This window comes from Pseudoliparis swirei, chromosome 12, assembly GCF_029220125.1.
Source record: "Pseudoliparis swirei isolate HS2019 ecotype Mariana Trench chromosome 12, NWPU_hadal_v1, whole genome shotgun sequence".
Taxonomy (NCBI): domain Eukaryota; kingdom Metazoa; phylum Chordata; class Actinopteri; order Perciformes; family Liparidae; genus Pseudoliparis; species Pseudoliparis swirei.
This window is the reverse complement of record NC_079399.1, coordinates 23,486,012-23,512,034: the sequence shown is the minus strand read 5'-3', so window position 1 is coordinate 23,512,034 and position 26,023 is coordinate 23,486,012. Positions and strand designations below refer to the sequence as shown.

Genomic DNA, 26,023 nt, shown 5'->3' with positions numbered 1-26,023 from the left:
ATGAATGAAACGTCTTTATATATATTTCTTCAGCATAATTGCAGGAACACATTCATAAAGCACAGGACAGAGACTGTGAACATGTTCCCCTCTGGTGGTGGGCGCCTCATCCCGTCACAGTGCGCCACGTTGAGTAGAGACGCTTCAAAGCTTCAGCTACCGTAAAAAAATAAATACTGTACAACACCATGTAACACTAGAGTCAGAACTCACAGAACCCACGGTGCAGCGCTCCCCCACGCCACCAGGGGTGATCTGATAGATATCTTTTGTGTATATATATATATGTATCTTAAATAAAGTGCCTTCCTCTATAGTGATGGGTGGTTGATGTGATGCATGTTGGCATCAACTCATCTGGAGGCTCCTGAACCGGGTTTGGACTGAAGGCCCACGGCATGAGGAGAAAGAGACGCTGTTTAAAATATGTGAATGTACTTCTGTGACGACTGAACACCAACACTGACGCTGACAGCTATGCTATGTTTGATCCACACCCTTTCAAGGAGGACAGGGCATCCGTAGCTCCGTGTACCTGTGATGCTGATGTAGGCTATGTGTTGTCCTGGAGTCTGAAATACAAAGCCTGAGGGATCAGCTGATGGGGACCAGGGTCTAGGACCTCTGTTGGAGGAGCACTGTTCTTTCTGTCCAATCCAGTGATGTTCATGAACCCATCAGTGTCGGCATTATGTCATCGACCACACACACAATGCATCATCCCCAGTCCTCAGGGTCCAACGAGCATCTTTACCTGCAGTGCCCAACGAGAACCAGGACCAGACGTCCGGGACGCTCTCCCACCTTCAGCCCAACACACTGGGGGTACATTAACAACCGGGTTCATCGGGTCACTTCGTCCCCCTGAGAACATCGTGGAACTCCATGAGCCACATGAGGCGTTTCCTACATTTACACCGTAGAGATTTAAAGAGCTGGATTCACACGAGCACCCATTGTGTGATGCTTTACTCTTTGGCAGCCAGATCATATATATATATAGATATATACATATATAACTATATATATATAAAACTATATATATATATTGATATATATATGTAAATATATATATATAAATATATAACATATTTGTATATACATATATATACATACATATGTATATGCATATATATATATATATTAGATCTTTCTGGTGGTCAACATGTAAGGAAACATGTAAACTCAAACATTTCAAATGTGCCGTTTTCCATGAATGCTCATGAAATATTGTCATAATTCTCAGCACGATGTTTAAAATCCTTTTAGCTTACCTCTCTGGTTGAGATCCTAATTTCTTCTAACATTACTCATCATAATAATAATAATAATCATTTATTTTATATAGCGCTTCTCAAGGCACCCGAAGTCGCTTTCCCAACAGAAGGGCGTGAGCAGCCCTCACTGAGGCCTCGTGTTGCTCTGGATGCTTCAGGAGTTCATGCTGCAGCAGCATCGCTGGGAGGTCCTTCTGTTGGAGCTTTCTGAATATACCAACACACATTCAGACACCTTCTAGAAGCATGATGTGGATGTTTAGCAGAAGTCCATCACACGAGCTCCAGGACATCGTCACACAGCCAGGACGTCGACATCACGGACCCCGGAGAGAGAAGAGAGAGGGAGAGCACAGCTGGTTGTTCAGGTGAAGCCGGGACACGACGTCCTCTGGGGGATGCGTGAAGCGGGTCCGATGTGACATCCGGGCCCTCAGTACTCCCGGGCCTCCTCCAGCTCGTTCATGAACACGTCTTGGTACGGGTTCTCCGGGCAGCGCAGGCCGTTGTTCGGCGGCCGCACGCCGTGGAACCGACTCCAGTCGCCCTTGCACAGGATCCACGGCAGCACGTCGATTTTGAAGTGCAGCTCCGGCGACACCTCGGTGCTGATGAGGTTCGGCGTTCCGGCGCCTTTCCCGCGCGTGATCAGCCGGCCGCGCTCGCCGTAGCAGCAGTGCTGCGCCGCGGGCGTGGACAGGTCGCCGGACAGCGCCGAGCGGATGCAGCTGCGCGCCGACGGCTTGTAGACGTCCAGGCGCTCCTTGGGGCCGCTGGCGTCGCGCCAACGGAACGGCCGGCCGCGGTCCTCGTCGTGGACGCTGACCACGCTGTACGCCACTCTGGACGGGTAGGAGCAGGGGCAGCCGGGCAGCTCGGACAGCACCTGCTGCAGGTACCGCTGCAGGAAGGCGCTCTTACAGTTCAGCCACTTCTCACAGCTGTCCACATCTGGGGAGGACGGCGAGAAGACACAGGCGGGTTGCTAACGGGCGCTCAGAAGGGGGCCGGGCCCCGAGGGCAGCGCCACACCTGGTGTGATCCGGCTTTATGGGCCCCGGATATCGCGAGAGACAGAATGTCAGGGTCATGTGACGTGTTCTGCTTCCTGTGTTTTAAATTCACTCGCTCACTGGAGACAGTTTCTAAGTAGCTCACGTAAGCAGCTAACGTAAGTAGCTCACGTAAGCAGCTAACGTAAGCAGCTAACGTAAGCAGCTAACGTAAGCCGCTAACTTAAGCAGCTCACTCTCCGACACAGGGCTGGAACTACCTGGACTTACAGGTTCACGCCGTGAGCTGACACCTCATTGGCTGTCGTTGATGAGAGCTGTTACTTGGCAGAAAGCCAGCGCAGCAGCCTCCCCAAGGTCCTAGTGCCCGGGGATTATATCCTTAAGTCTGACGAAGCCCCCCTAAAACAGGCCTAGCGATCCAGACTGGATCCTCTGTCTGGCGTCTGTAAACATGTGTGCTCCTTCCCCTGGGACAGCGTGTTAGCGTAGATCCCCCAGCATGCATCGGGCTGGCTGTGCTGGTCAATGGTGGATTGTGCAGTCTAAGCAACAGCTCGCTGTGAAAGGGTTAAACGAGCTGAAGAACTCACCGGTACCAAACGGCTCGGTGCCGTTCTCCATCTCGAAGGGGAACGGCTCGACCACCACGTTGTCGTCGCCTGCAAAGAGAAGAGACTTCAGGACCGGCCCCTCTGAGAGGGAGGAGCCGTCGGGCCCCTCTGAGAGGGAGGAGCCGTCGGGCCCCTCTGAGAGGGAGGAGCCGTCGGGCCCCTCTGAGAGGGAGGAGCCGTCGGGCCCCTCTGAGAGGGAGGAGCCGTCGGGCCCCTCAGAGAGGGAGGAGCCGTCGGGCCCCTCTCAGAGGGAGGAGCCATCGGGCCCCTCTGAGTGAGGCCCCTCACCAGGACACGGCTGCAGGTCACACTTGGAGGCCTCCGTCAGGGTGCAGGAGTAGCCGCAGGACTTGGTCCTCTTCTTCTCGCCGCTCCCACAGGTCACTGAGCAGGGGGACCAGGGGGTCCACTCATCGGTGTCCTGCTCTGTGGAGAGGAGGTCAGGGCCACAGCGTCAAGACGCTGCATGTCTACACGCTGCATGTCGACGCGCTGCATGTCTCGACGCGCTGCATGTCTCGACGCGATGCACGTCGACGCGATGCACGTCGACGCGCTGCATGTCGACGCGCTGCATGTCGGCGCGCTGCATGTCGACGCGCTGCATGTCGACGCGATGCATGTCGACGCGCTGCATGTCGACGCGATGCATGTCGACGCGATGCATGTCGGCGCGTTGCATGTCGGCGCGCTGCATGTCGACGCGATGCATGTCGACGCGATGCATGTCGGCGCGATGCATGTCTCGACGCGATGCATGTCGACGCGCTGCATGTCGACGCGCTGCATGTCGGCGCGCTGCATGTCGACGCGCTGCATGTCGACGCGATGCATGTCGGCGCGCTGCATGTCGGCGCGCTGCATGTCGACGCGATGCATGTCGACGCGCTGCATGTCGACGCGCTGCATGTCGACGCGCTGCATGTCGACGCGCTGCATGTCGACGCGCTGCATGTCGACGCGCTGCATGTCGACGCGCTGCATGTCGACGCGCTGCATGTCAACGCGCTGCATGTCAACACGCTGCATGTCAACGCGCTGCATGTCAACACGCTGCATGTCAACGCGCTGCTTCACACTGCGAGGAACACAGATTATGTAAAGCACATCATTTACATAGATGAGGAGAGGATGGAGTCCATGTAGTCACAGGAGCTCTGCTTCCTGCCACCGGTGACAGTCCACACATCCTGACACACCTGACGTGTTGTGTTCAAGAGCCCTCCTGCACCAACAGTGTTCTCCAGGACTGGACTCTCGTTCCAGACGTATGACAATGTGAAACCTTTCCCATGCGGGGAAACAGTTTTTTAAAAAGGCCTCAGTCAAATTAGAGAGCGGGGCTGCGGCGGACCGCCTCCGCACGGCGTTTCCTCGTGTTGATAATAACACTTAAAACAAGTGCTTCTAGATTAAAGGCGAGGTGGGCGCACAAATACCAGCTTGGGTGGAGCGAGCACCCAATTTGACTTTGTGGGCGCGGCCATGCGGCCGCACGGGAACGCCGGCTCAGGGGAGCCCTAATTACAGAAGATGCCGAGCAGACGTGATGTATGTTCACCGAGTCTTCAGATGTGACCACTTAATAAGCATTGTTGCCTTTTGCTGCCTGGAAAACATGCACAACAGTTAAATATATATATATATATATCAGACTCCAGTCGCCCTTATATATATATATATATATAGAACCGACTACAGTCGCCTTATATATATGTTTACATATGTATATACGGAAATATATATATAAATATATATATAAAACCGACTCCAGTCTCCTTATACATATATATAAATATATACATATATATATAACTATATATATGTAAATATATATATACATATATATATATACATATATTGTTCGGATGAAGGAGAAGCTTAAGAGTACAAGGCGAGCCACCTGCTACCACATTCTGAGATGACACGTCTGAACACAAATAGACCAATCATGCTCAGATTTGTGTTTCTGTGAACGATCTCTGAAGAATGAGACGTCTGTGGTGATCCCCCCGTGACCCACAGCAGGAAGCACACCGATTGGCTCCCACACCGCCCATTCACCGTGCACTGTGTGTACACGTTATTATTGACCATCCTTCCCAATGAATCGGTGGTCTGTGCAGGTGGAGACGTGTGTTCCCACCAGAGGACGCAGAACTAAGAGGGGGAGAGTAAAGATATGCAGAGTCCTGAACCCCCCCCCCCCCCCCTGAAATTCTTGAACTCGCTCTAAACGCTGAGAAGGCAGTGAGGGCCGCCAGAGTCTGGGTTGGGGGTCCGGGGCAGCATCAAAGGGGCCCGTCCCCCCGTGTTCCACAATGTGCCCTCTAATTGTCCGCGGCGGATGACGGTTTTCTCCCGGGGAACAGGGCGGCCTCACGCTGCCATTAGCGAGCGCATCCGACCCGTCTTCAAAAGGCGGCGGGCCTCTCTGCGACCGGCGCGACCGGGAGGGCATTACCCACAATGCCCTGCTGGCCCAATGCTGGCGCCACCTCGCATTGCGGGCATCGCTGGGCTCCTTCTGATGGTGCAGTCATCAAGCACCAGATATCTATCATCTGTATCTCTTCTTTCATATGATAAATGCAGTAATTTTATTTCCCCATCCTTCTCTTGCATCCTTCTCTTGCATCCTTCTCTTGCATCCTTCTCTTGCATCCTTCTCTTGCATCCCTCAGGTCGTGATGGAGTCTCCTCTGGAGGGCTCTGGACTCACCGTAGTAGCTCTGCATCGGGTCCCAGCCTTCGTTCCAACGTGAGTCCCAGTCTTCGCCCACTCCGCTGGGTAAGGGCTCCTCGCTGCCGTCCAGGGAGTAATCCTCCTCCTCCTCCTCTTCCTCCTCCTCTTCCTCACCAATATCCTCCACGCCTGACTCGCTGTCGGTGTAAGTCCAGAACAGAGGCCAGAAGAGCTTCTTGCCTCCCAGCCAATCCAGCGTGGACGAGGGAGAGGAGGAGGAGGAAGGCAGCCAGTCCTTCTCCTTGGCGAGGTCCATCTCCACCTCGAGGTGAGGGTCCTGCACCACCTCGATGGTCACCTGTGTGAGAGAGACACTCGGATGAGCTCACCTGGGACAGCATCAACAACATCAACAACTCTGAACCAGCAAACCAGGACCAACCATCGCAAGACCACGACCCACAACCAGCCCGTGGACTCTGGACTCTGGACTCATGGACTAAGGCAGTGGTCGCCAACCCGTCTCCGAGATGTTCGCTGTCGCTCTCCAAAATAAAATGAAAATAAATTCAGAAACACATTGTTCCTCGTTCTCGAAAACTTTCTAAAGTTTCTTCTAAAACGTTTTCTTCCTGACGAGAAGATCGACGTCAGAAAAGATCTCCGCCTGATGTTAAAGAACGCCTGTAAACGGGTTCTCTGACAGCCGTGTTGTCAGCTGTGCTCCTGAAAGAGGGAAGGTAGGACTACAGGTGGGGCGCAGGGGAAATGCAGAAAGACCTTTATTCATAACTTCACATATTACACACGGTCAAAGTACAAAGACATAAAACTCAGTCATCAATAAATAAATGTTGAGATGCCTGTACCTTAGTGTAAATGTTTACGTTACGGCATTAACAGGTGACGCCTGCGCGACAGCCGAGATTCTTGGCGACTTGCCAGGTCTTACCTCCGTGAGTTGGGCTTTTCTGCTGTTGTCCTTCAAAACAAAAGCTCAACATTGAGCTTTGTTCTTGTCTGATGGAGCAATCTGGTTTACTTGAAAGTGATTGCAATTGTATTTCTTCTATTATTTGAAAAAGCACAGATGCAGGAGTCACAAATGGGGATCTCATATATATTATTATAATAATTATTTAAATCTTGTTGAAAAAAATCACCAAATCAAAGACCAGGAGCTGGATTACTGACAGACAGCTCACAGACTGTCTGCTTATGAACTAACTACAGGCTCACAGGCCAGTCAGCCATCACACTGACTGGAGTCACATGACTTGATGGCATTGTGACGAAGCTACACATAGACAGCTGTCTGAAGGTCTGTGGTTTTGGGTTAATTATTATCAAAAAAATGCCCCCCCCCCCCGAGAATTTTTTCAGGAGCCGCCACTGCTTATAATACTTATGGTATAAGTAATCTAATCTATTCTAATCTAATCTATTATTCTATTTTCTATTCTAATTTATTCTATTCTAATCGAAACACTATTCGAGCCGCCCAAGAAGAGCTTCCAGGTTCTGGGGCCGTGAAGGTTTAACTAGCCAGCAAACAAATGCTAGATAACCTAAACTCCTCCTGAACCACTCAACGCTCTGGAGCAGGCGACCCAAACCCCTCCGGCCCCTTAGAGGGGGGGGGGGGAGCACATAAGACCTGGTTTGGAGTTCGCCATCCACCTCGTATTACACACTCTGGCTCTGACGATTCGAGTAACTGTTACCGTGGAAACGTTGACGCGTGTGAGTTGTGTGGGGGAGGAGCTACTGCTCAAGAAATCAAAGAATCGTGCACCAAAAAACAACAGAGTTGTTGTTTCAGGAGAATCAAGCGCATTTATGTTTTTGCCTTTTCATATTTCATGTATTGTTTTCATTTTTTTATTTTTTACTTAGGGACAGTGCTCATTCATAAACAAAATTTCTGTAAATGTGTCAGAGTTAGCCAAGAGGCTATTGTTCCTCCGTAGTCCCGGTTAATGAAATGCATTAATGGGAAAACTAAGCCAGAAAGGTTTTTTTAAATCACTTTGGAAGAGTCATGAATATTATTATATGATATATTATATGATATATGATTTCATTGGTTCACCAACCCGTCGATCGCTCTCCAAAATATAATTAAAATAAATTCAGAAACACGTTGTTCCTCATTCTCGAACATTTTCTGAAGTGTCTTCTGAAACGTTTTCTTCCTGACTGGAAGATCGATGTCAGAAAAGATCTCCGCCTGATTTTAATGAACGCCTGAAAACGGGTTCTCTTACACAGCGGCTGGTCAGATGTGCCCCGAAAGAGGGGAATGTAGTCCACAGTGGTCCTACAGGTGGGGCGTGCCCCTCTAGTGGGGGAAAGTGGTACTACAAATGGGGCGCAGGGGAAATGCAGAAAGACCAAAGTGTTTTGATTTCATTCAATTAGAATCAGGCCAAATAAAAAGGCCTCAAGCTGTAAGTCCAGTCTGGACCGTCGTTTTCTCTCAACGCCTCAATAAGGAGATCTTGCCTGTCACGAAGGCGGAGGTCAGGGATCTTGGGCTCAAAAAGGTTGGTGACCACTGGTCTAAGGGGTTCATGGACTCACGGACTCTGGACTCATGGACTCATGGTCTAAGGGGTTCATGGACTCACGGACTCTGGACTCATGGACTCATGGTCTAAGGGGTTCATGGACTCATGGTCTAATTTGTCCTCCAACAGTTTTGAGTTAGAAGCTCTTTGCCAATGCAAAGCATCTCAGAATTTTTTTCAAGTGAACCGCTGATGTGAGTCAGCCAACCAGACGAGAGCATTCAGCCAACCAGATGTGAGCATTCAGCCAACCAGACGTGAGCATTCAGCCAACCAGACGTGAGCATTCAGCCAACCAGACGTGAGCATTCAGCCAACCAGACGAGAGCATTCAGCCAACCAGACGAGAGCATTCAGCCAACCAGACGTGAGCATTCAGCCAACCAGACGAGAGCATTCAGCCAACCAGACGATGCTCAGAACCTCGCGCCAACGTCGTGGGTCCATTTAGAGGAGGAGGACTCACTGGCTCAGGCTGATGAGTCCAGAACCACTTCATCATCTTTAGCTCAACAGAACCTGCACCGGGTCGGTCCGACCGGACCGAGCCGACCCCTCCACAGCCGTCTGCATGTGGTGCTAACAGGTCTGCAGCCTGGTGGGCCCCAGGAACTGGACCTGGTTCCTTTCAACCAGACACCTCAACAACAAGACCTAGTCCTGGACTCAGAGGAATAACACGTCATACATGTGCGCCGCGCTCCTCCACGTCCACCAGGTGACCTCAGGTTGAAATCAGGGAGAGTTGTTTTTTTGCCGCTTCTCCTCCAAAATTTTAAAAATCGTCACTTTCTGGAGAAACTTCTCCAAACTGAGTTCAGATCCCCTCGAAGAGTCAAGGACTCACCTGCAGACACCTGCCTGCTCTGGGCAGGGGCGGGGGGGGTCATGTGATGGTCATGAGATGGTCATGTGATGGTCATGAGGATTATGATGGTCATGTGATGGTTATGAGATGGTCATGAGGATATGATGGTCATGTGATGGTCACGTGATGGTCATGAGGATATGATGGTCATGAGATGGTCATGTGATGGTCATGAGGATTATGATGGTCACGTGATGGTCATGAGGATATGATGGTCATGTGATGGTCATGAGATGGTCATGTGATGGTCATGAGGATACGATGGTCATGTGATGGTCATGAGATGGTCATGAGATGGTCACGTGATGGTCATGAGGATATGATGGTCATGAGATGGTCACGTGATGGTCATGAGGATACGATGGTCATGTGATGGTCATGAGATGGTCATGAGATGGTCACGTGATGGTCATGAGATGGTCATGAGGATATGATGGTCATGAGATGGTCATGTGATGGTCATGAGGATATGATGGTCGTGTGATGGTCATGAGATGGTCATGAGGATATGATGGTCACGTGATGGTCATGTGATGGTCATGTGATGGTCACGTGATGGTCATGAGATGGTCATGAGGATTATGATGGGCATGTGATGGTCATGTGATGGTCATGTGATGGTCATGAGATGGTCATGAGGATTATGATGGTCATGTGATGGTCACGTGATGGTCATGAGATGGTCATGAGGATTATGATGGTCATGTGATGGTCATGATGGTCATGTGATGGTCATGGTCATGTGATGGTCATGAGGATATGATGGTCATGAGTATATGATGGTTGTGTGATGGTCATGTGATGGTCATGAGATGGTCATGTGATGGTCATGAGGATATGATGGTCACGTGATGGTCATGTGATGGTCATGAGGATATGATGGTCATGTGATGGTCATGAGATGGTCATGTGATGGTCATGAGATGGTCACGTGATGGTCATGAGGATATGATGGTCGTGTGATGGTCATGAGATGGTCATGAGGATATGATGGTCACTTGATGGTCATGAGATGGTCATGAGGATATGATGGTCACGACTCTGCTTCTGTCTGGAGAGGGCTCAGGCAGATCACCAACTACAAGCCCAAATCACCCCACTCCATGAACAATGTGCTTCTGGCAGACGAGCTAAATGAGTTCTACTGCCGCTTTGAAAGTCAATGGAGCAGTCCTGAGACAATCCCCCACAGCCCCACCAACAAGCCACAGACCATCAGCCCACCCTCCCCCAGCCCATCAGGGGCTCACACCTCTGGAGCACCCTCCATCAACTCAGCGACGACCCTCGTCATCCTGGAGAGAGCAGTCAACAGGCTGTTTAAAAAGCAGAACCCCCGCAAAGCAGCGGGCCCGGACTCCGTCTCCCCTCCACCCTGAAGCACTGTGCTGACCAGCTGTCTCCGGTGTTCACCGACATCTTCAACACCTCCTGGAGACATGCCACGTTCCAGCCTGCTTCAAGGCCTCCACCATCATCCCGTCCCCAAAAACCCAAGATCACAGGACTCAATGACTACAGGCCCGTCGCCTGACCTCTGTGGTCATGAAGTCCTTGAACGCTTGGTCCTGTCACACCTCAAGACCATCACCGACCCACTCCTGGACCCCTGCAGTTCGCCTACAGAGCCAACAGGTCTGCAGGCGATGCAGTCAACATGGCCCTTCACTACATCCTCCAGCATCTGGACTCCCAGGAACCTACGCCAGGATCCTGTTTGTGGACTTCAGCTCTGCCTTCAATACGATCATCCCGTCCTGCTGCAGGACAAGCTCTCCCAGCTGCACGTGCCCGACTCCACCTGCAGGTGGATCACAGACTTCCTGACCGACAGGAAGCAGCACGTGAGGCTGGGGAAACACGTCTCAGGCTCCCGGACCACCAGCACGGGTTCCCCAAGGCTGTGTTCTCTCCCTCTGCTGTTCTCCTGTACACCAACAGCTGCACCTCCAGTCACCAGTCCGTCAAGCTCCTAAAGTTCATGGATGACACCACCCTCATTGGACTCATCTCTGGCGGGACGAGACCGCCTACAGGTGGGAGACTGACCACCTGGTGACCTGGTGCAGCCAGAACAACCTGGAGCTCAACGCTCTGAAGACAGTGGAGATGGTTGTGGATTTCAGGAGGAATGCAGCCCCACCCGCCCTCTCATCCTGTGTGACTCCCCGTCGACGCTGTGGAGTCCTACCGCTTCCTGGGCTCCATCATCTCCCAGGACCTCAAGTGGAGCTGAACATCGGCTCCATCTCCAAGAAGGCCCAGCAGAGGATGTTCTTCCTGAGGCAGCTGAGGAAATTCAACCTGCCAGGGAAGATGATGGTACAGTTCTACACGGCCATCGTTGAGTCCATCATCTGCTCCTCCATCACCGTCTGGCACCCTGCAGCCACGGCCAAAGACAAGCGCAGGCTGCAGAGCATCATCCGCTCGGCCGAGAGGGTTATCGGCTGCAATCTGCCTTCCCTCCAGGTCCTGTTCACTTCCAGGTCACTGAAGCGGGCCAGAAAGATTGTCGCCGACCCCTCCCACCCTGGACACTCCCTGTTCGAGTCCCTCCCCTCGGGGAGGAGGCTGCGGTCCATCATGACTAAGTCCACCCGCCACAACAAAAGCTTTTTCCCGTCGGCGGTCGGGCTCATGAATGGACCCCGGGACTGACTGTCACCCCCAGGACTACCACCTCTTCTTCCACCTTCCTCTCCTCCTTCTTCCCGCTCCTTCCTCTTCCTCCTCCTCCCTCTTCCTCCCACTCCTCCTCCCTCCTCCTTCTTCTTCCCTCCTCCACACACGTCACTTTAACATGCACTTCAACTAAAACACACCACTTGAAGCACACACCCAAACACTCTCACATTATTTGTTGTCTCTCCGTCGCGTTGATTGTTGTTTGTTTGTCATGTCCAAATGTTGCACCTTCCACCAAAAAAAATTCCTCGTTTGTTTGTGAAAACATTCTTTGGCAATAAACCTGTTTCTGATTCTGATTCTGATTCTGATTCTGATTCTGATCTGATTCTGATGGTCATGAGGATATGATGGTCACGTGATGGTCATGTGATGGTCATGAGATGGTCATGAGGATATGATGGTCATGTGATGGTCATGAGGATATGATGGTCATGAGATGGTCATGTGATGGTCATGAGATGGTCATGAGGATATGATGGTCATGTGATGGTCATGAGGATATGATGGTCATGAGATGATCATGTGATGGTCATGAGATGGTCATGTGATGGTCATGAGATGGTCATGAGGATTATGATGGTCACGTGGTCATGAGATGGTCATGAGGATATGATGGTCATGTGATGGTCATGAGGATTATGATGGTCACGTGATGGTCATGTGATGGTCACGTGATGGTCATGAGGATATGATGGTCATGTGATGGTCATGAGATGGTCATGTGATGGTCATGAGGATACGATGGTCATGTGATGGTCATGAGATGGTCATGAGATGGTCACGTGATGGTCATGAGGATATGATGGTCATGAGATGGTCACGTGATGGTCATGAGGATACGATGGTCATGTGATGGTCATGAGATGGTCATGAGGATATGATGGTCATGAGATGGTCATGAGATGGTCACGTGATGGTCATGAGATGGTCATGAGGATATGATGGTCATGAGATGGTCATGTGATGGTCATGAGGATATGATGGTCGTGTGATGGTCATGAGATGGTCATGAGGATATGATGGTCACGTGATGGTCACGTGATGGTCATGTGATGGTCACGTGATGGTCATGAGATGGTCATGAGGATTATGATGGGCATGTGATGGTCATGTGATGGTCACGTGATGGTCATGTGATGGTCACGTGATGGTCACGTGATGGTCATGTGATGGTCATGAGATGGTCATGAGGATTATGATGGTCATGTGATGGTCACGTGATGGTCATGAGATGGTCATGAGGATTATGATGGTCATGTGATGGTCATGATGGTCATGTGATGGTCACGTGATGGTCATGGTCATGTGATGGTCATGAGGATATGATGGTCATGAGTATATGATGGTTGTGTGATGGTCATGTGATGGTCATGAGATGGTCATGTGATGGTCATGAGGATATGATGGTCACGTGATGGTCATGTGATGGTCATGAGGATATGATGGTCGTGTGATGGTCATGAGATGGTCATGTGATGGTCATGAGGATATGATGGTCATGTGATGGTCATGAGATGGTCATGAGGATATGATGGTCACGTGATGGTCATGAGGATATGATGGTCACGTGATGGTCATATGATGGTCATGAGATGGTCATGAGGATATGATGGTCATGTGATGGTCATGAGATGGTCATGAGGATATGATGGTCATGAGATGGTCATGTGATGGTCATGTGATGGTCATGAGGATATGATGGTCATGAGATGGTCATGTGATGGTCATGAGATGGTCATGAGGATTATGATGGTCACGTGGTCATGAGATGGTCATGAGGATATGATGGTCATGTGATGGTCATGTGATGGTCATGAGGATTATGATGGTCACGTGATGGTCATGTGATGGTCATGAGGATATGATGGTCATGAGATGGTCATGTGATGGTCATGAGATGGTCATGAGGATTATGATGGTCATGTGATGGTCATGAGATGGTCATGTGATGGTCATGAGGATTATGATGGTCACGTGATGGTCATGAGATGGTCATGAGGATATGATGGTCACGTGATGGTCATGAGATGGTCATGTGATGGTCATGAGGATATGATGGTCATGAGATGGTCATGAGGATATGATGGTCATGAGATGGTCATGAGGATTATGATGGTCATGAGGAGGTGATGGTCATGTGGTGGTCATGTGATGGTCATGAGGAGGTGATGGTCATGTGGTGGTCATGTGATGCCTGGAGTCATGGAGCAGCTGTGGGTTGTATGACATGAACCCGTCTCTCTGCAGGCTCACCTGTAGCTCACCTGTATGTTGGGGTTCTGTGAGTTGATGTCGGCCGTGGCCAGGTCTGGGAGGTCCTGGAGGTCCAGGATGAAGGGGCCGGCCTCCTCCTCGGGCTCCGGCTGTGGGAGGAGCCCGGCGGAGCGGTGCTGGGGGGGGGACCACCTCCTCTGGTGGCCGTGGGGCTCAGACGGGAAGCTCTGGACCTGGTTCTGCTGCTCCAGAGCCTCGGGCCCGTACCGAAGCCCGCCGCCCGGCACCGGGTGGCCGTGAGCCTGAAGACCAGATGAAGAGTTTAGAAACAAGAGGCTGAAAGCCCGAAGAGCGTAAACAACCAGGCGTCCGCCACATGGAGCCGATTCACCACCACACGCATGCAGTCGAGTTGCCGTGACGTTGATGAGGAACAATCGGTGCTCTGTCTCCAGGAGGAAACCTTGAAAGCGTGTAGCGCCGGACGGCGTGGTCAGCGCCGCCCCGCGGCCTCCGTCCCGCCAGCCAACCAATCAGCCGCCGGTCACTTCATTCCTTTGGTTTTTTTTCCCACAACAGTGGTGGACAAAGAGGGGCCTGTGCCAGAGCTCCTCTTTTAGCTTTAATGAGGGGGCGTGGGAGGCGTGGGACCCCTGGGCGGCCGGGCCTGCCGCCGCCGCTTCATCTGACCTCCACGTTCTACAGTGAGGTCAAAGGTCAGGGATGTCTATGTGTGCGGACGGTAATGGCCTCTGAGGGGAGCGTGTGATATTTGGCTCTACAAATTAAACTGACAAATTAAACTCCTGCCTCTGATGGACCTGTGGGTCTAGATCCTGAATGCTGGCCGGACCGGACCTGGAGGGTCGGGTTCGTGTTCTGCTCTGGAGGCCCAAAGAGAAGAAGAGGTGGCCTAGAGGTGGAGGATGCAGACATACGGCCTCCAGAACCTACGACTCCTCACTGTGAGCGGCCCATAAAGAAGTGATGTGGCGTGTGAACACATGAGGCCCGTTGAGAGCCTGAAGCCTGAAGCTCTGAAGCCCTGAAGCTCTGAAGCCCTGAAGCTCTGAAGCCTGAAGCTCTGAAGCCAGAGGCTGATCAACGGCGGTCTCTGTCTCCAGGGTCAGAACGCTGGTCCTCCAGCTGAGGCGATGAGTCCATGGAGTGATGGACAGAAGCTGTTCTGATGGCGTCGGTTGGAGCTGAAGCTGCATCGAGGTCTTTGGGTCGTTTTGTTTCTGAACACGGAGACGGTCAAAATAATCACAAGAATAAATACAGAAAAAACATCTGTTACCTCGAAGGAGACGCTTTCTAGAAGGAGCCCAGAGAGATGCTGCTACAGGTACACACACACACAACACACACACGGACACACAGACAACACACACACATACATGGACACACACACACACACACGGACACACACACACACACAGAAAGAGCCACATACTTTCACACCCTCCTCATCGCCTCTTGTTACACATCTGGATCCTGTATTCCTCCTCCCTGTATCTCCTCCTCCTCCTCTCTGTAGTGAGGCGCTCCTGATCAAAGGCCGGCGGCATGCCGTGTGTTTACCGGTTGAGGATCTGGATCCAGGGGGACCCGGGTCTGGTCTGGGGGTCTGCTTCCCTCCCAGAGCCCTTTGGCCTCCTCCACTAACAAAGACTAGGAGACCAGATCCACGTGGAGCTGGTGACACACACTCAGGTCCAGAGACGGGGGAGGGGGGGGGCTGATTTATGGACCCACACACATCAAAGGCTTTCCACTCGGCGCCTCCGGACCGTTTCACCAGAACATGAACTGAGGAGGACGCTCTGGAGGGACAACACATGCTGGGGGGGGGGGGGTACAACACCGGGGCAAACGGGTTCAGATATTTAGGATTGGAGGCCAACACAAACTCCTCCTCCTCCTCCTCCTCCTCCTCGCTGAGGGATAGGGGTAAAACCAAAAACAGGAAATTCCACATTAACACAAAAAAGGCGCAACGTAAACAATCAGCTGATTGACCTTTGACCCGCCAGAGACGAGAAGGGGTCGCCTTGTTCTGGTTACATAAGCCCCACCCCCTCTAATCTCTCCTCGCCATCCTGCAAGTAGGTCACAGACAAGGACACCACGAGTGTTTCCTCAGTAATCGTTTCCTTATCCTCCTCCCTCATTTCCTTCTACAACTCCATCGTTCCCTTCTCCTCCTTCCTTGTTTCCTTCTCCTCCTCCATCGTTTCCTTCTCCTACCTCATTTCCTTCTCCTCCATTGTTTCCTTCTTCTTCAGCTCCCTCATTCCCTCCTCCTCTATCCTTCTTTTCTCCTCATCCTCTATCCTTCTTTCCTCCTCCTCCTCCCCCTCCTCTATCCTCGTTTCCTCCTCTGTCCTCGATTCCTCCTCTGTCCTCGATTCCTCCTCCTCCTCCTTGTTTCTGCTCCTCCTCAGACGATGGGGGTCCCAGCAGGGGGTCCCCGGGAGGCCACACACGAAGCAGCGTTCAAAGACCAGAACTGAGCTGGGACCGAACGCCCAGCGAACGGCTTTGATGTCCAACATAAACATCCCATAAACACACCTCACTACCCAGAGTGCAATGCGGCGCGGCTGGCGAGGAGAGGCTGATGACCATGAACGAATCATGTAATGAGAGCCCTTAAAAAACACCTGACTCACCCACAGTGTATACGTATATATACATATTTAATATTAGTGTTATATATATTTATATACATCTTTGATATTAGTATTATATATGTATATATGCATGATATTATTATTATATATGTCTATATGTGCATATTTAATATTAGGATTATATATGTCTATGTATTTATATTTAATATTAGGATTATATATATCTATATGCATATTTAATATTAGTATTATATATGTATATATGTGCATATTTAATATTAGGATTATATATGTCTATGTATGCATATTTAATATTAGTATTATATATGTGTATATGTGCATATTTAATATTAGGATTATATATGTATATGTATGTATATTTAATATTAGGATTATATATATCTATATGCATATTTAATATTGGTATTATATATATGTGCATATTTAATATTATGATTATATATGTATATATTTAATATTAGTATTATATATGTGTATATGTGCATAATTAATATTAGAATTATATATGTCTATGTATGCATATTTAATATTAGGTTAATATATGTCTATGTGTATATTTAATATTAGTATTGCAACACATCGCAGTGTTCTCTTAAAAGCTAAATGATTGAACGTTGTAAAAACATTGAAATAAAACAATAAATACAATGATCAGTGGCCATTGTATTTATTTAATTTAAATGTGTTAAGCAGGAAGAACCTCTCGAGATGAACTTCTCCTTTACAAGAGTCCTGCTCCTTCATGAAGGGGTTGCGCAATAAACTTTGGTCTTTTTTTAAACTTGCCAAAAATTGAAAAGAACAATAAAGTTCGCGCCTACCTGGAGGGACCGGACCCGGTGGACCGGCTGCTGGCGGCTGGGGAAGCCGGTACCGGAGCTCACGAGGAGCATCGACACGACCAGGAGCCGCGCGTGGACTCCTCTCGTGCCCTCGCGACGCATGTTGGTCCTGGAAGCTTCCGGAAGAAGAAGAAGAAGAAGGAGGAGGAGGAGGAGAAGAAGGAGGAGGAGAAGAAGATGTGCAGCGTGCTCTCCAACTCTTCTGCGCTGGGGGGGGGGGGGGGGGGCTGCTGCTCCTCCGGGTCTCTGGTGTCGGTCACTTCTCTGAAGGCGCGCCCCTGCGGCCGGAGGTGTCCCGCGCGCTCATCCGTGTGGCAGCAGCGCCGCTCGCGCACCAACCGTCAGTCCCGAGGGGCTCGCGCTCCTCTTCCCCGTGAACTCCGTTGGCTCTTAAAGTTCCAGAGGAGTGAAAGCCGCGCGCACTAACCTCTCCGAGCGCACCGGTGCGCGCGCGCGTCTCCAACTAGCTGCTCGCGCGGTGAGTCACGCCGTTGTGGGTGGCTGCTCGCGCGGACATCTGGAGCTCATAGTGCGCCGCGCGCGGCCGCTATCGGGCTGCCCGGTGATCCGTTACGCAGCTGAAGCTCACCCGCGCGCTGGAGAGGAGGCGTGTGCGTGCGCGCGCACCGCCCAGCCAACCGGGCTCGGTAAACTCACAGTGAGAGTGAGTGAGTGAGAGAGAGAGACTTATTGCTCACAGCTGTGCGCGCGCGCGTAGGGGGGCTGAGGTTCTCATGAGGAAGACCTTTCCTCGGCTACAGGACTCACCTGAAGGGCACCTTTTTAATTTTTAAAGAGAAACTTTTTCTTTTTGTTCTAAACTCTGGAAACACGATGACGTCATCACCCGATGCACAGCAGCTCTCTGAAGGCGGGAGGACAGCGGGAAGTCAAAGCGTCTCCAACATGAGCTAAAGCTGTGACGCGTGTGTGCGTGTGTGCGTGTGTGTGCGTGTCTCAAATAAACAAACCCGTTCCAGAAACTTGGTACAAAGTGATTTTTTTAATCAGTCAACAAACATCAGAGCCGGTCGAACTCCTGGAGCAGCGACCCAAGGGCAAGGCAGCGGCGGATAAGCAGGAGGTCACCGCAGGTCGCGCCGCATGTGGAGGACATCAAAGCGCCGCGGGCGGCGGCTGCTCGTGGTCACGCCTTCACTGCAGGGCGCTCTGAAGAGCGGTCCCAGAACAGAACCAGCGGCTCCACCTCTTTCACTTCGTGTTTATTGAAAGCAAATGAAAATCACAAGAGTTGTTATTCAAAGTCATTTCCGGTAAAAAGAAAAACAACACGGGAACAACCCGGAGAGGACCGGGCCGATCCATGGAATGATCAACCGGAGGAGTCATCTGCACGCCGCCGCCGGACCGTCACGACAACACGGACACACGGACAGGGACGTGGAGGAAATGTGTGACCTCACACTCAGAGACACACACCGCCGTACGGCCTCCAGGAGACGAGGCGCACGCCGCCGCCTCACAGCCAGACCACGTCATGGAGCCGGACGCGGCCGCTCGGTGGTCTGGCGCTGGCGGCGTGTGGCGCCGCCCTTCAGGACAGAAGGAGCAGCGCGCCGAGAATAAATAAAGCGCCCATACATCAGGCGCGCGGCGCACCGTCATGCGTACGGGGCGGCGCTCGCGGGAGCGCCCCATTGGCTCGTGGATATGTGAAAGACGCGGGTCTCACGCTGTGAGCGCAGGTGTGAACAGGTAGAAGGCTGGAAAAGATCTCTAGAAAATAAAGCGATACAAATACTCGGTTGTCTCGCCCGGGGGATTCTCTCTCTGTTAGACATCACATTTTTAAGAGGAAAGGTAGAAACACATGGACGCCAGGAAGGGTTCTCCACTGCCTTCAAGTCAGTGAGGAGGAGAAGACGTCCGGTAGAGACATGTGAAGCACACGCGTGTGCTGCTCCTGTGAAATGACGTGTGGACGTTGTGCTGCCGATAGCAGCGCTCAGACTTTGGGATAAATAATATTTACATATATAATTTTAGTCACGTGTTCGTCGTTTTCCGCCGAGCCGCTCTCATCTTCTGGGCTCTCTCTTCTCAAGTGCACGAGGAAAAAAATAAAGAAAAAGGTCTACTTCACTCGAGGTGAACTACAAAAGAAACTCAAACTGTTGTTATTGCACAAATAACACACACACACACACACACACACACACACACACACACACACACACACACACACACACACACACACACACACACACACACACACACACACACACACACACACACACACACACACACGGGCTCGACGGGGCACAGACGCCGTCACCGTGACTTAGGACAAACTGAAGTGGCGTTCAGAGAGACGAGGGAGGAGTTTCAACGCCTTTAGTTCTGGTGAGTCCCGGGAGAGACCAAGTGGGCCGGGGGGGGTCAGTCTTGAAGCAGGCTCTCCTCGGACATCCACCCGAGCGAGGGCAGAGGCTGCGCGCGCCTCGAGTACTTCAGCTGCAGCAGGTCGCCGACTTCGTCCGTGGCCGCCAGCGCCTGAGAAAGATCCGGACACAACACGATGTGAATTAAACCCTGAAGTCTGACTGACAGGTGGAGGTGAGCAGGTCAAAGGTCAGACATGAAGGAGGGACAGATCGCTCCCTGCGTCGCTGGGATGTTATTTTAAATATTCATGATGCGTGTGGTTCCTGTGTTCCCCGTGTGATATTATGGGATGTCTTACGGTGTCCAGCATCTCTCTGCTGTGGGCGGCCGACACACAGAACCGGGCCCTGGACTCGATGATGGTCGTCGCCGGGAAGCCGACGACCACGGTGCCGATGTTCCTCTTCAGCATCTCCCGACCGAAGGCCCTGAAGGAAGCAACGCAGCGTCAGCCCAGTGAGGTGACCTCTACATGACCTCTACACCACCTCTACATGACCTCTACACCACCTATACATGACCTCTACACCACCTCTACATGACCTCTACACCACCTCTACATGACCTCTACACCACCTCTACATGACCTCTACACCACCTCTACATGACCTCTACACCACCTCTACACGACCTCTACACCACCTCTACATCATCTCTACATGACCTCTACACGACCTCTACATGACCTCTACACCACCTCTACATGACCTCTACACCACCTCTACATGACCTCTACACCACCTCTACATGACCTCTACACCACCTCTACACGACCTCACACCACCTCTACATGACCTCTACACCACCTCTACACGACCTCTACATGACCTCTACACCACCTCTACATGACCTCTACACCACCTCTACACGACCTCTACATGACCTCTACACCACCTCTACACGACCTCTACATGACCTCTACACCACCTCTACACCACCTCTACACCACCTCTACACGACCTCTACATGACCTCTACACCACCTCTACATGACCTCTACACGACCTCTACACCACCTCTACACCACCTCTACACCACCTCTACATGACCTCTACACCACCTCTACACCACCTCTACACCACCTCTACACCACCTCTACATGACCTCTACACCATCTCTACATGACCTCTACACGACCTCTACATGACCTCTACATCATCTCTACATGACCTCTACACCACCTCTACACCACCTCTACATGACCTCTACACCACCTCTACATGACCTCTACACCACCTCTACATGACCTCTACACCACCTCTACACCACCTCTACACGACCTCTACATGACCTCTACACCACCTCTGCAGCCTCTACATGACCTCTACACCACCTCTACATGACCTCTACACGACCTCTACATGACCTCTACACCATCTCTACATGACCTCTACATGACCTCTACACCACCTCTACATGACCTCTACACCACCTCTACATGACCTCTACACCACCTCTACATCATCTCTACATGACCTCTACACCACCTCTACACCATCTCTACATGACCTCTACACCACCTCTACACCACCTCTACACCATCTCTACATGACCTCTACACCACCTCTACATGACCTCTACATGACCTCTACACCACCTCTACATGACCTCTACACCACCTCTACACGACCTCTACATGACCTCTACACCACCTCTACATCATCTCTACATGACCTCTACACCACCTCTACACGACCTCTACATGACCTCTACACCACCTCTACACCACCTCTACATGACCTCTACACGACCTCTACCACCACCTCTACGACTTGACCTCTACACCACCTCTACATGACCTCTACACCACCTCTACATGACCTCTACACCATCTCTACATGACCTCTACACCACCTCTACATGACCTCTACACCACCTCTACATGACCTCTACACCACCTCTACACCATCTCTACATGACCTCTACATGACCTCTACACCACCTCTACATGACCTCTACATGACCTCTACACCACCTCTACATGACCTCTACACCACCTCTACACCACCTCTACACCATCTCTACATGACCTCTACACCACCTCTACACCACCTCTACTCCATCACCCCTACTCCATCTCTACACCACCTCTACATCACCCCTACTCCATCTCTACACCATCTCTATGACCTCACACCTCTACCATCTCTACATGACCTCTACACCACCTCTACACCATCTCTACATGACCTCTACACCATCTCTACATGACCTCTACACCACCTCTACACCATCTCTACATGACCTCTACACCATCTCTACATGACCTCTACACCACCTCTACATGACCTCTACACCACCTCTACACCATCTCTACATGACCTCTACACCACCTCTACATGACCTCTACACCACCTCTACATGACCTCTACACCATCTCTACATGACCTCTACACCACCTCTACACCATCTCTACATGACCTCTACACCACCTCTACACCATCTCTACATGACCTCTACACCACCTCTACATGACCTCTACACCATCTCTACATGACCTCTACACCACCTCTACACCATCTCTACACCATCTCTACATGACCTCTACACCATCTCTACATGACCTCTACACCACCTCTACACCACCTCTACATGACCTCTACACCATCTCTACATGACCTCTACACCACCTCTACACCATCTCTACACCACCTCTACATGACCTCTACACCATCTCTACACCACCTCTACATGACCTCTACGGCCTCTACACCATCTCTACATGACCTCTCACGCAGCCTCGCGTACTCACCATCTCTACACTTGACCTCTACACCACCTCCCTTGGCCCTCTACCATGCGTCTCTACATGACCTCCCATCACCTCTACACTTGGCATCTCCACATGACCTCTACACTTGTGCATCTACACTGACCTCTACACCATCTCTGTGAACTCACCACGATGACCTCCATGACCTCCACCATCTCTGCATGACCTCTACACTTGACCTCTACACCATCCTCTACACAGCCTCTACACCATCTCTACATGAGCCTCTCTGCACCTCTACACCATCCATGACCTCTACATCCTCTACACCATCTCTACATGACCTCTACCATCTCACTTGTGCCTCTTGCCATCTCTACATGACCTCTACCCATGCTACACTCTCATGACCTTACAGATCTACTCATCATGATTATTTCCTGACCCACTCTCCTCATCCGAGATCAGACATCTACATGTGACTACACAATCTCACCTGTCCTCATATTGCGACAGTATACCATCTACTGCTCTAACTTCACGACTTCTAGCCTTAAACCACTGAACATATCCAGATGACACATGGCCAGAGCTGACGGCTCTGCACAATGATTGCTCATAATCTAAGGCAACTATGATAGCACCTCCTACTCTCACTTGAATACCTCTATCACCTAATCTCATCTCACCTACGGATCGAGGACTATGCTACATCACGTGCAGCTACTCAACCATTACCCATCCACAACACGTCGGTCTCATACCCCTACAGCTATCTTTCATCCGACCATGCTTGACTGAACTCTACCAACATCACCACATCCACTCACGAACTCTATCTGAGCATCTACCCTCTCCACCTATCCACACACTGCTCCTACCTCCTCAGTCACCTTACTGGGCATCTGCAACATGACACATTCGGATCGACTTTGTCTGCTTCGTTGCTAGGTACCATGAGCCAGAATGATGCGTGAACTTGCTATAATACGTTGATTGCAGCACTGACCAACCTCCTCACTTGATGTGCTATCCAGTGCTGACAGATCGTCGTGATGTGAAGCGTTTTTCCTGCTGAAACTGTACCCGAGATCCTGGGGCATAGCTCGAGTCTGGTCCACTTCTCCCTCAATGTGATCATTACTCACACACCATCTGTGTATCACTCGGCACTCATTGTAAGGCTATCTGGCACATTGTCAATAACTTATGATAAGCTTGAAGTACGCTAACTATCTAGTTCACCTGACATGACCCACTGACCATCTTCATACTCAGCTGACGCTTGGCATTCTCATGACCTCTACAGTCACTGTCTATCTGAATCTTCTCAATCACCTCCTGACAGCTGACACGTACTCCACAGCAGCACTCAATAGATGCTCCAACCTGAGCCTTGCTCAGTGCTTACACCATTCTAGACGTCCACATCAACCTCACATCACTCTACAGATCTACCTCATTCTCTTGACCATCACCTCTACCAGAGTCACCTTCACTGCAAGCACGTCTACAGTCATCTGGATCATGCTCACAGGTAACCATGCTCCACACGATAGCCACTCTGGAAAATCGAACATTCAACGCTTAACGTTTTCTCTGAAGCTTCATAGTAACCACTATTCGTACATGCTGTCATAACATCTCACCACTAAACTGATTCACTCTTCCATACCTTACCTGGCGACCACCTACACATTCTACATCACTCTTCCATCAAACCCTCTACTCCATCTCTACATGACCTCTACCATCTCTACACCATCTCTCCATACTCTACTATCCATTTTTCTACATACTCTTCTCATCATACCTCCTACATCATAGCTCTCACATCACCCCATCCCAGACCCCAGGGTCTCTAACACGATCGACTCGTACCCACACAGCTCTCCATCACCTATGGACCTGAACCATCACACACCAGGCCTTCATCTCTCGCCACGTGCTACCCGGTCACCCGACTCGCTCTCTAACACCACCTGACTATCATCTCTAAACATCACACCCTACTCAAACCCTCACTCTGATATCTACTCCACCTGAGACACTGCTAAAATCAGGTTCTATCGTGCTTCCTGATCTGAAGTACTTCAAACCTGAACTATACACCTATGATGAGCCTCAAATGAGGCATCTGAAGTCACCTCCTCCATTTAGGCCACCACTGTAGCAGTCTGCACACGGCTCTCTGCATATAAGGGCCATTTCAATCTGCTATTTGAGAGCTGCACGGCATCAGCCCTATAGCCATCCACCAGGTGGCATCCCGTTCCCATTAAGCGTTGCATCACGCTCACTAGTCACAGGCCACCCATACAGTGTTTCCATGGAAGCACCGGAATGTGCGTTGCGTTTCGGTCCGGGTAATACCGGTTGTATTGGAACCGGTGCCACATTGGCCAACCCTAAGCGTCACACCTTGAATGAAGACGCCTTTTCATCCTCAGTTGGAGAAGTCATTCAAGTCGTGGTGACCTTGGTAACCAGTACGTTCCTATCACTTGTTGAGACTGCAAGCCCAAATACGGTGAGGGGATATCCAGAGGTCAAAGTCTGGTTGTTCATGCTCAACAGGGTTCTCACACATGTTGACCGATGGATTTCCAGGACTTTAAACCAAATGTCATGACCAAACTGAAATCGGCATAAACATGAACAATTTGGAAAATTTAGCGGCTTATATTTTGAGCGTCTTTCTTTAAAAAACATTAATTATGTCAAACTCCATGAACTCAAATGAACATGTGATAACACATTTCCATGACTTTTCCAAAACTTTGATGATTTAAGTTTTTTCCATGACTTTTCCAGGCCTGGAAATGACCATTTTAAAATTCAATGACCTTTCCAGGTTTTCCATGAGCGTACGGACCCTCGCCTCATGAACCCTCATGTGAGCTCTCGCTCAGGTCAGTCGATCTGTCGGTGATTTCAGGGAATTCTTCTCTATATTCAGCCTGCGTTTGAATTGAAGAACATGAATATCCTCCGACAGCACACGTTCGTTTAATAAAAGTGATCCACGGTGGAGTCGCCGTGCGCTCGCCACTCGCCTTTGAAGACCACCAGGGTTCTAGAAGCCGACATCAGACCCGTCCTCACAGCAGAGCCCTCTGAGGCCTCAGATCTCCTCTGAACCAATCACCACACGGCAGAGCCTTCAAACAACCGCCCGGCTCACTCTGGATTCACCCAGACGTCCAGAGCGCTCCTCACACCGAGTGAGCAGCTGGAAAAAAGACTGAAACAGTCAGACGCTTCAAACCGGTTTCCTCTGGAAGCTTCAGCCTGATGTAAACTACACGTTTGATTGAAGCGAGCTTCAAACGGCGAGCGCGGGTCTGAAGCCGTCCACAGCCACTAAACTGTTAGCAGCTCGCCGTCACGTTCACTCGGCGTCAGCGCCGACGTCTTCAAAGGCCCGAGCGTCTTCAAAGGGAGACGGGCTGCAACCATGGGGCGGCTTTAGT

At 50.8% G+C, this 26,023-nt stretch overlaps 2 protein-coding genes across 2 annotated transcripts; both read right to left on the bottom strand.

Annotated features, from left to right (window-relative positions):
* Nucleotides 1-18,328, bottom strand: ism2b (isthmin 2b). The gene is made up of 6 exons (XM_056428459.1): nucleotides 17,412-18,328; nucleotides 13,984-14,235; nucleotides 5,627-5,948; nucleotides 3,193-3,330; nucleotides 2,884-2,952; nucleotides 1-2,228 (listed from the first exon to the last, which is right to left on the bottom strand). Exons 1-6 carry the CDS (start codon nucleotides 17,532-17,534, stop codon nucleotides 1,711-1,713), a joined length of 1,422 nt encoding a protein of 473 aa, XP_056284434.1. The 5' UTR covers nucleotides 17,535-18,328; the 3' UTR covers nucleotides 1-1,710.
* An 87-nt stretch (nucleotides 18,329-18,415) lies between these two features.
* Nucleotides 18,416-20,337, bottom strand: LOC130202736 (serine palmitoyltransferase 2-like). The gene is made up of 2 exons (XM_056428463.1): nucleotides 20,137-20,337; nucleotides 18,416-19,946 (listed from the first exon to the last, which is right to left on the bottom strand). The coding sequence occupies exons 1-2, from the start codon at nucleotides 20,248-20,250 to the stop codon at nucleotides 19,833-19,835; spliced, it is 228 nt and encodes a 75-aa protein (XP_056284438.1). The 5' UTR covers nucleotides 20,251-20,337; the 3' UTR covers nucleotides 18,416-19,832.
* Nucleotides 20,338-26,023: the final 5,686 nt, after the last annotated feature.

Bases quoted from the DNA above. Each gene is read 5' to 3' on its own strand.
- ism2b (XM_056428459.1), bottom strand. From the start codon at position 17,534: ATGCGTCGCGAGGGCACGAGAGGAGTCCACGCGCGGCTCCTGGTCGTG. The intron at 5,949-13,983 runs GTGAGCTACAGG...TCTCTCACACAG, and splicing joins CACAGAACCCCAACATACAG to GTGACCATCGAGGTGGTGCA. The intron at 3,331-5,626 runs GTGAGTCCAGAG...TCCTCTCCACAG, and splicing joins CCCGATGCAGAGCTACTACG to AGCAGGACACCGATGAGTGG.
- LOC130202736 (XM_056428463.1), bottom strand. From the start codon at position 20,250: ATGCTGAAGAGGAACATCGGCACCGTGGTCGTCGGCTTCCCGGCGACG. The intron at 19,947-20,136 runs GTAAGACATCCC...GATCTTTCTCAG, and splicing joins GCAGAGAGATGCTGGACACC to GCGCTGGCGGCCACGGACGA.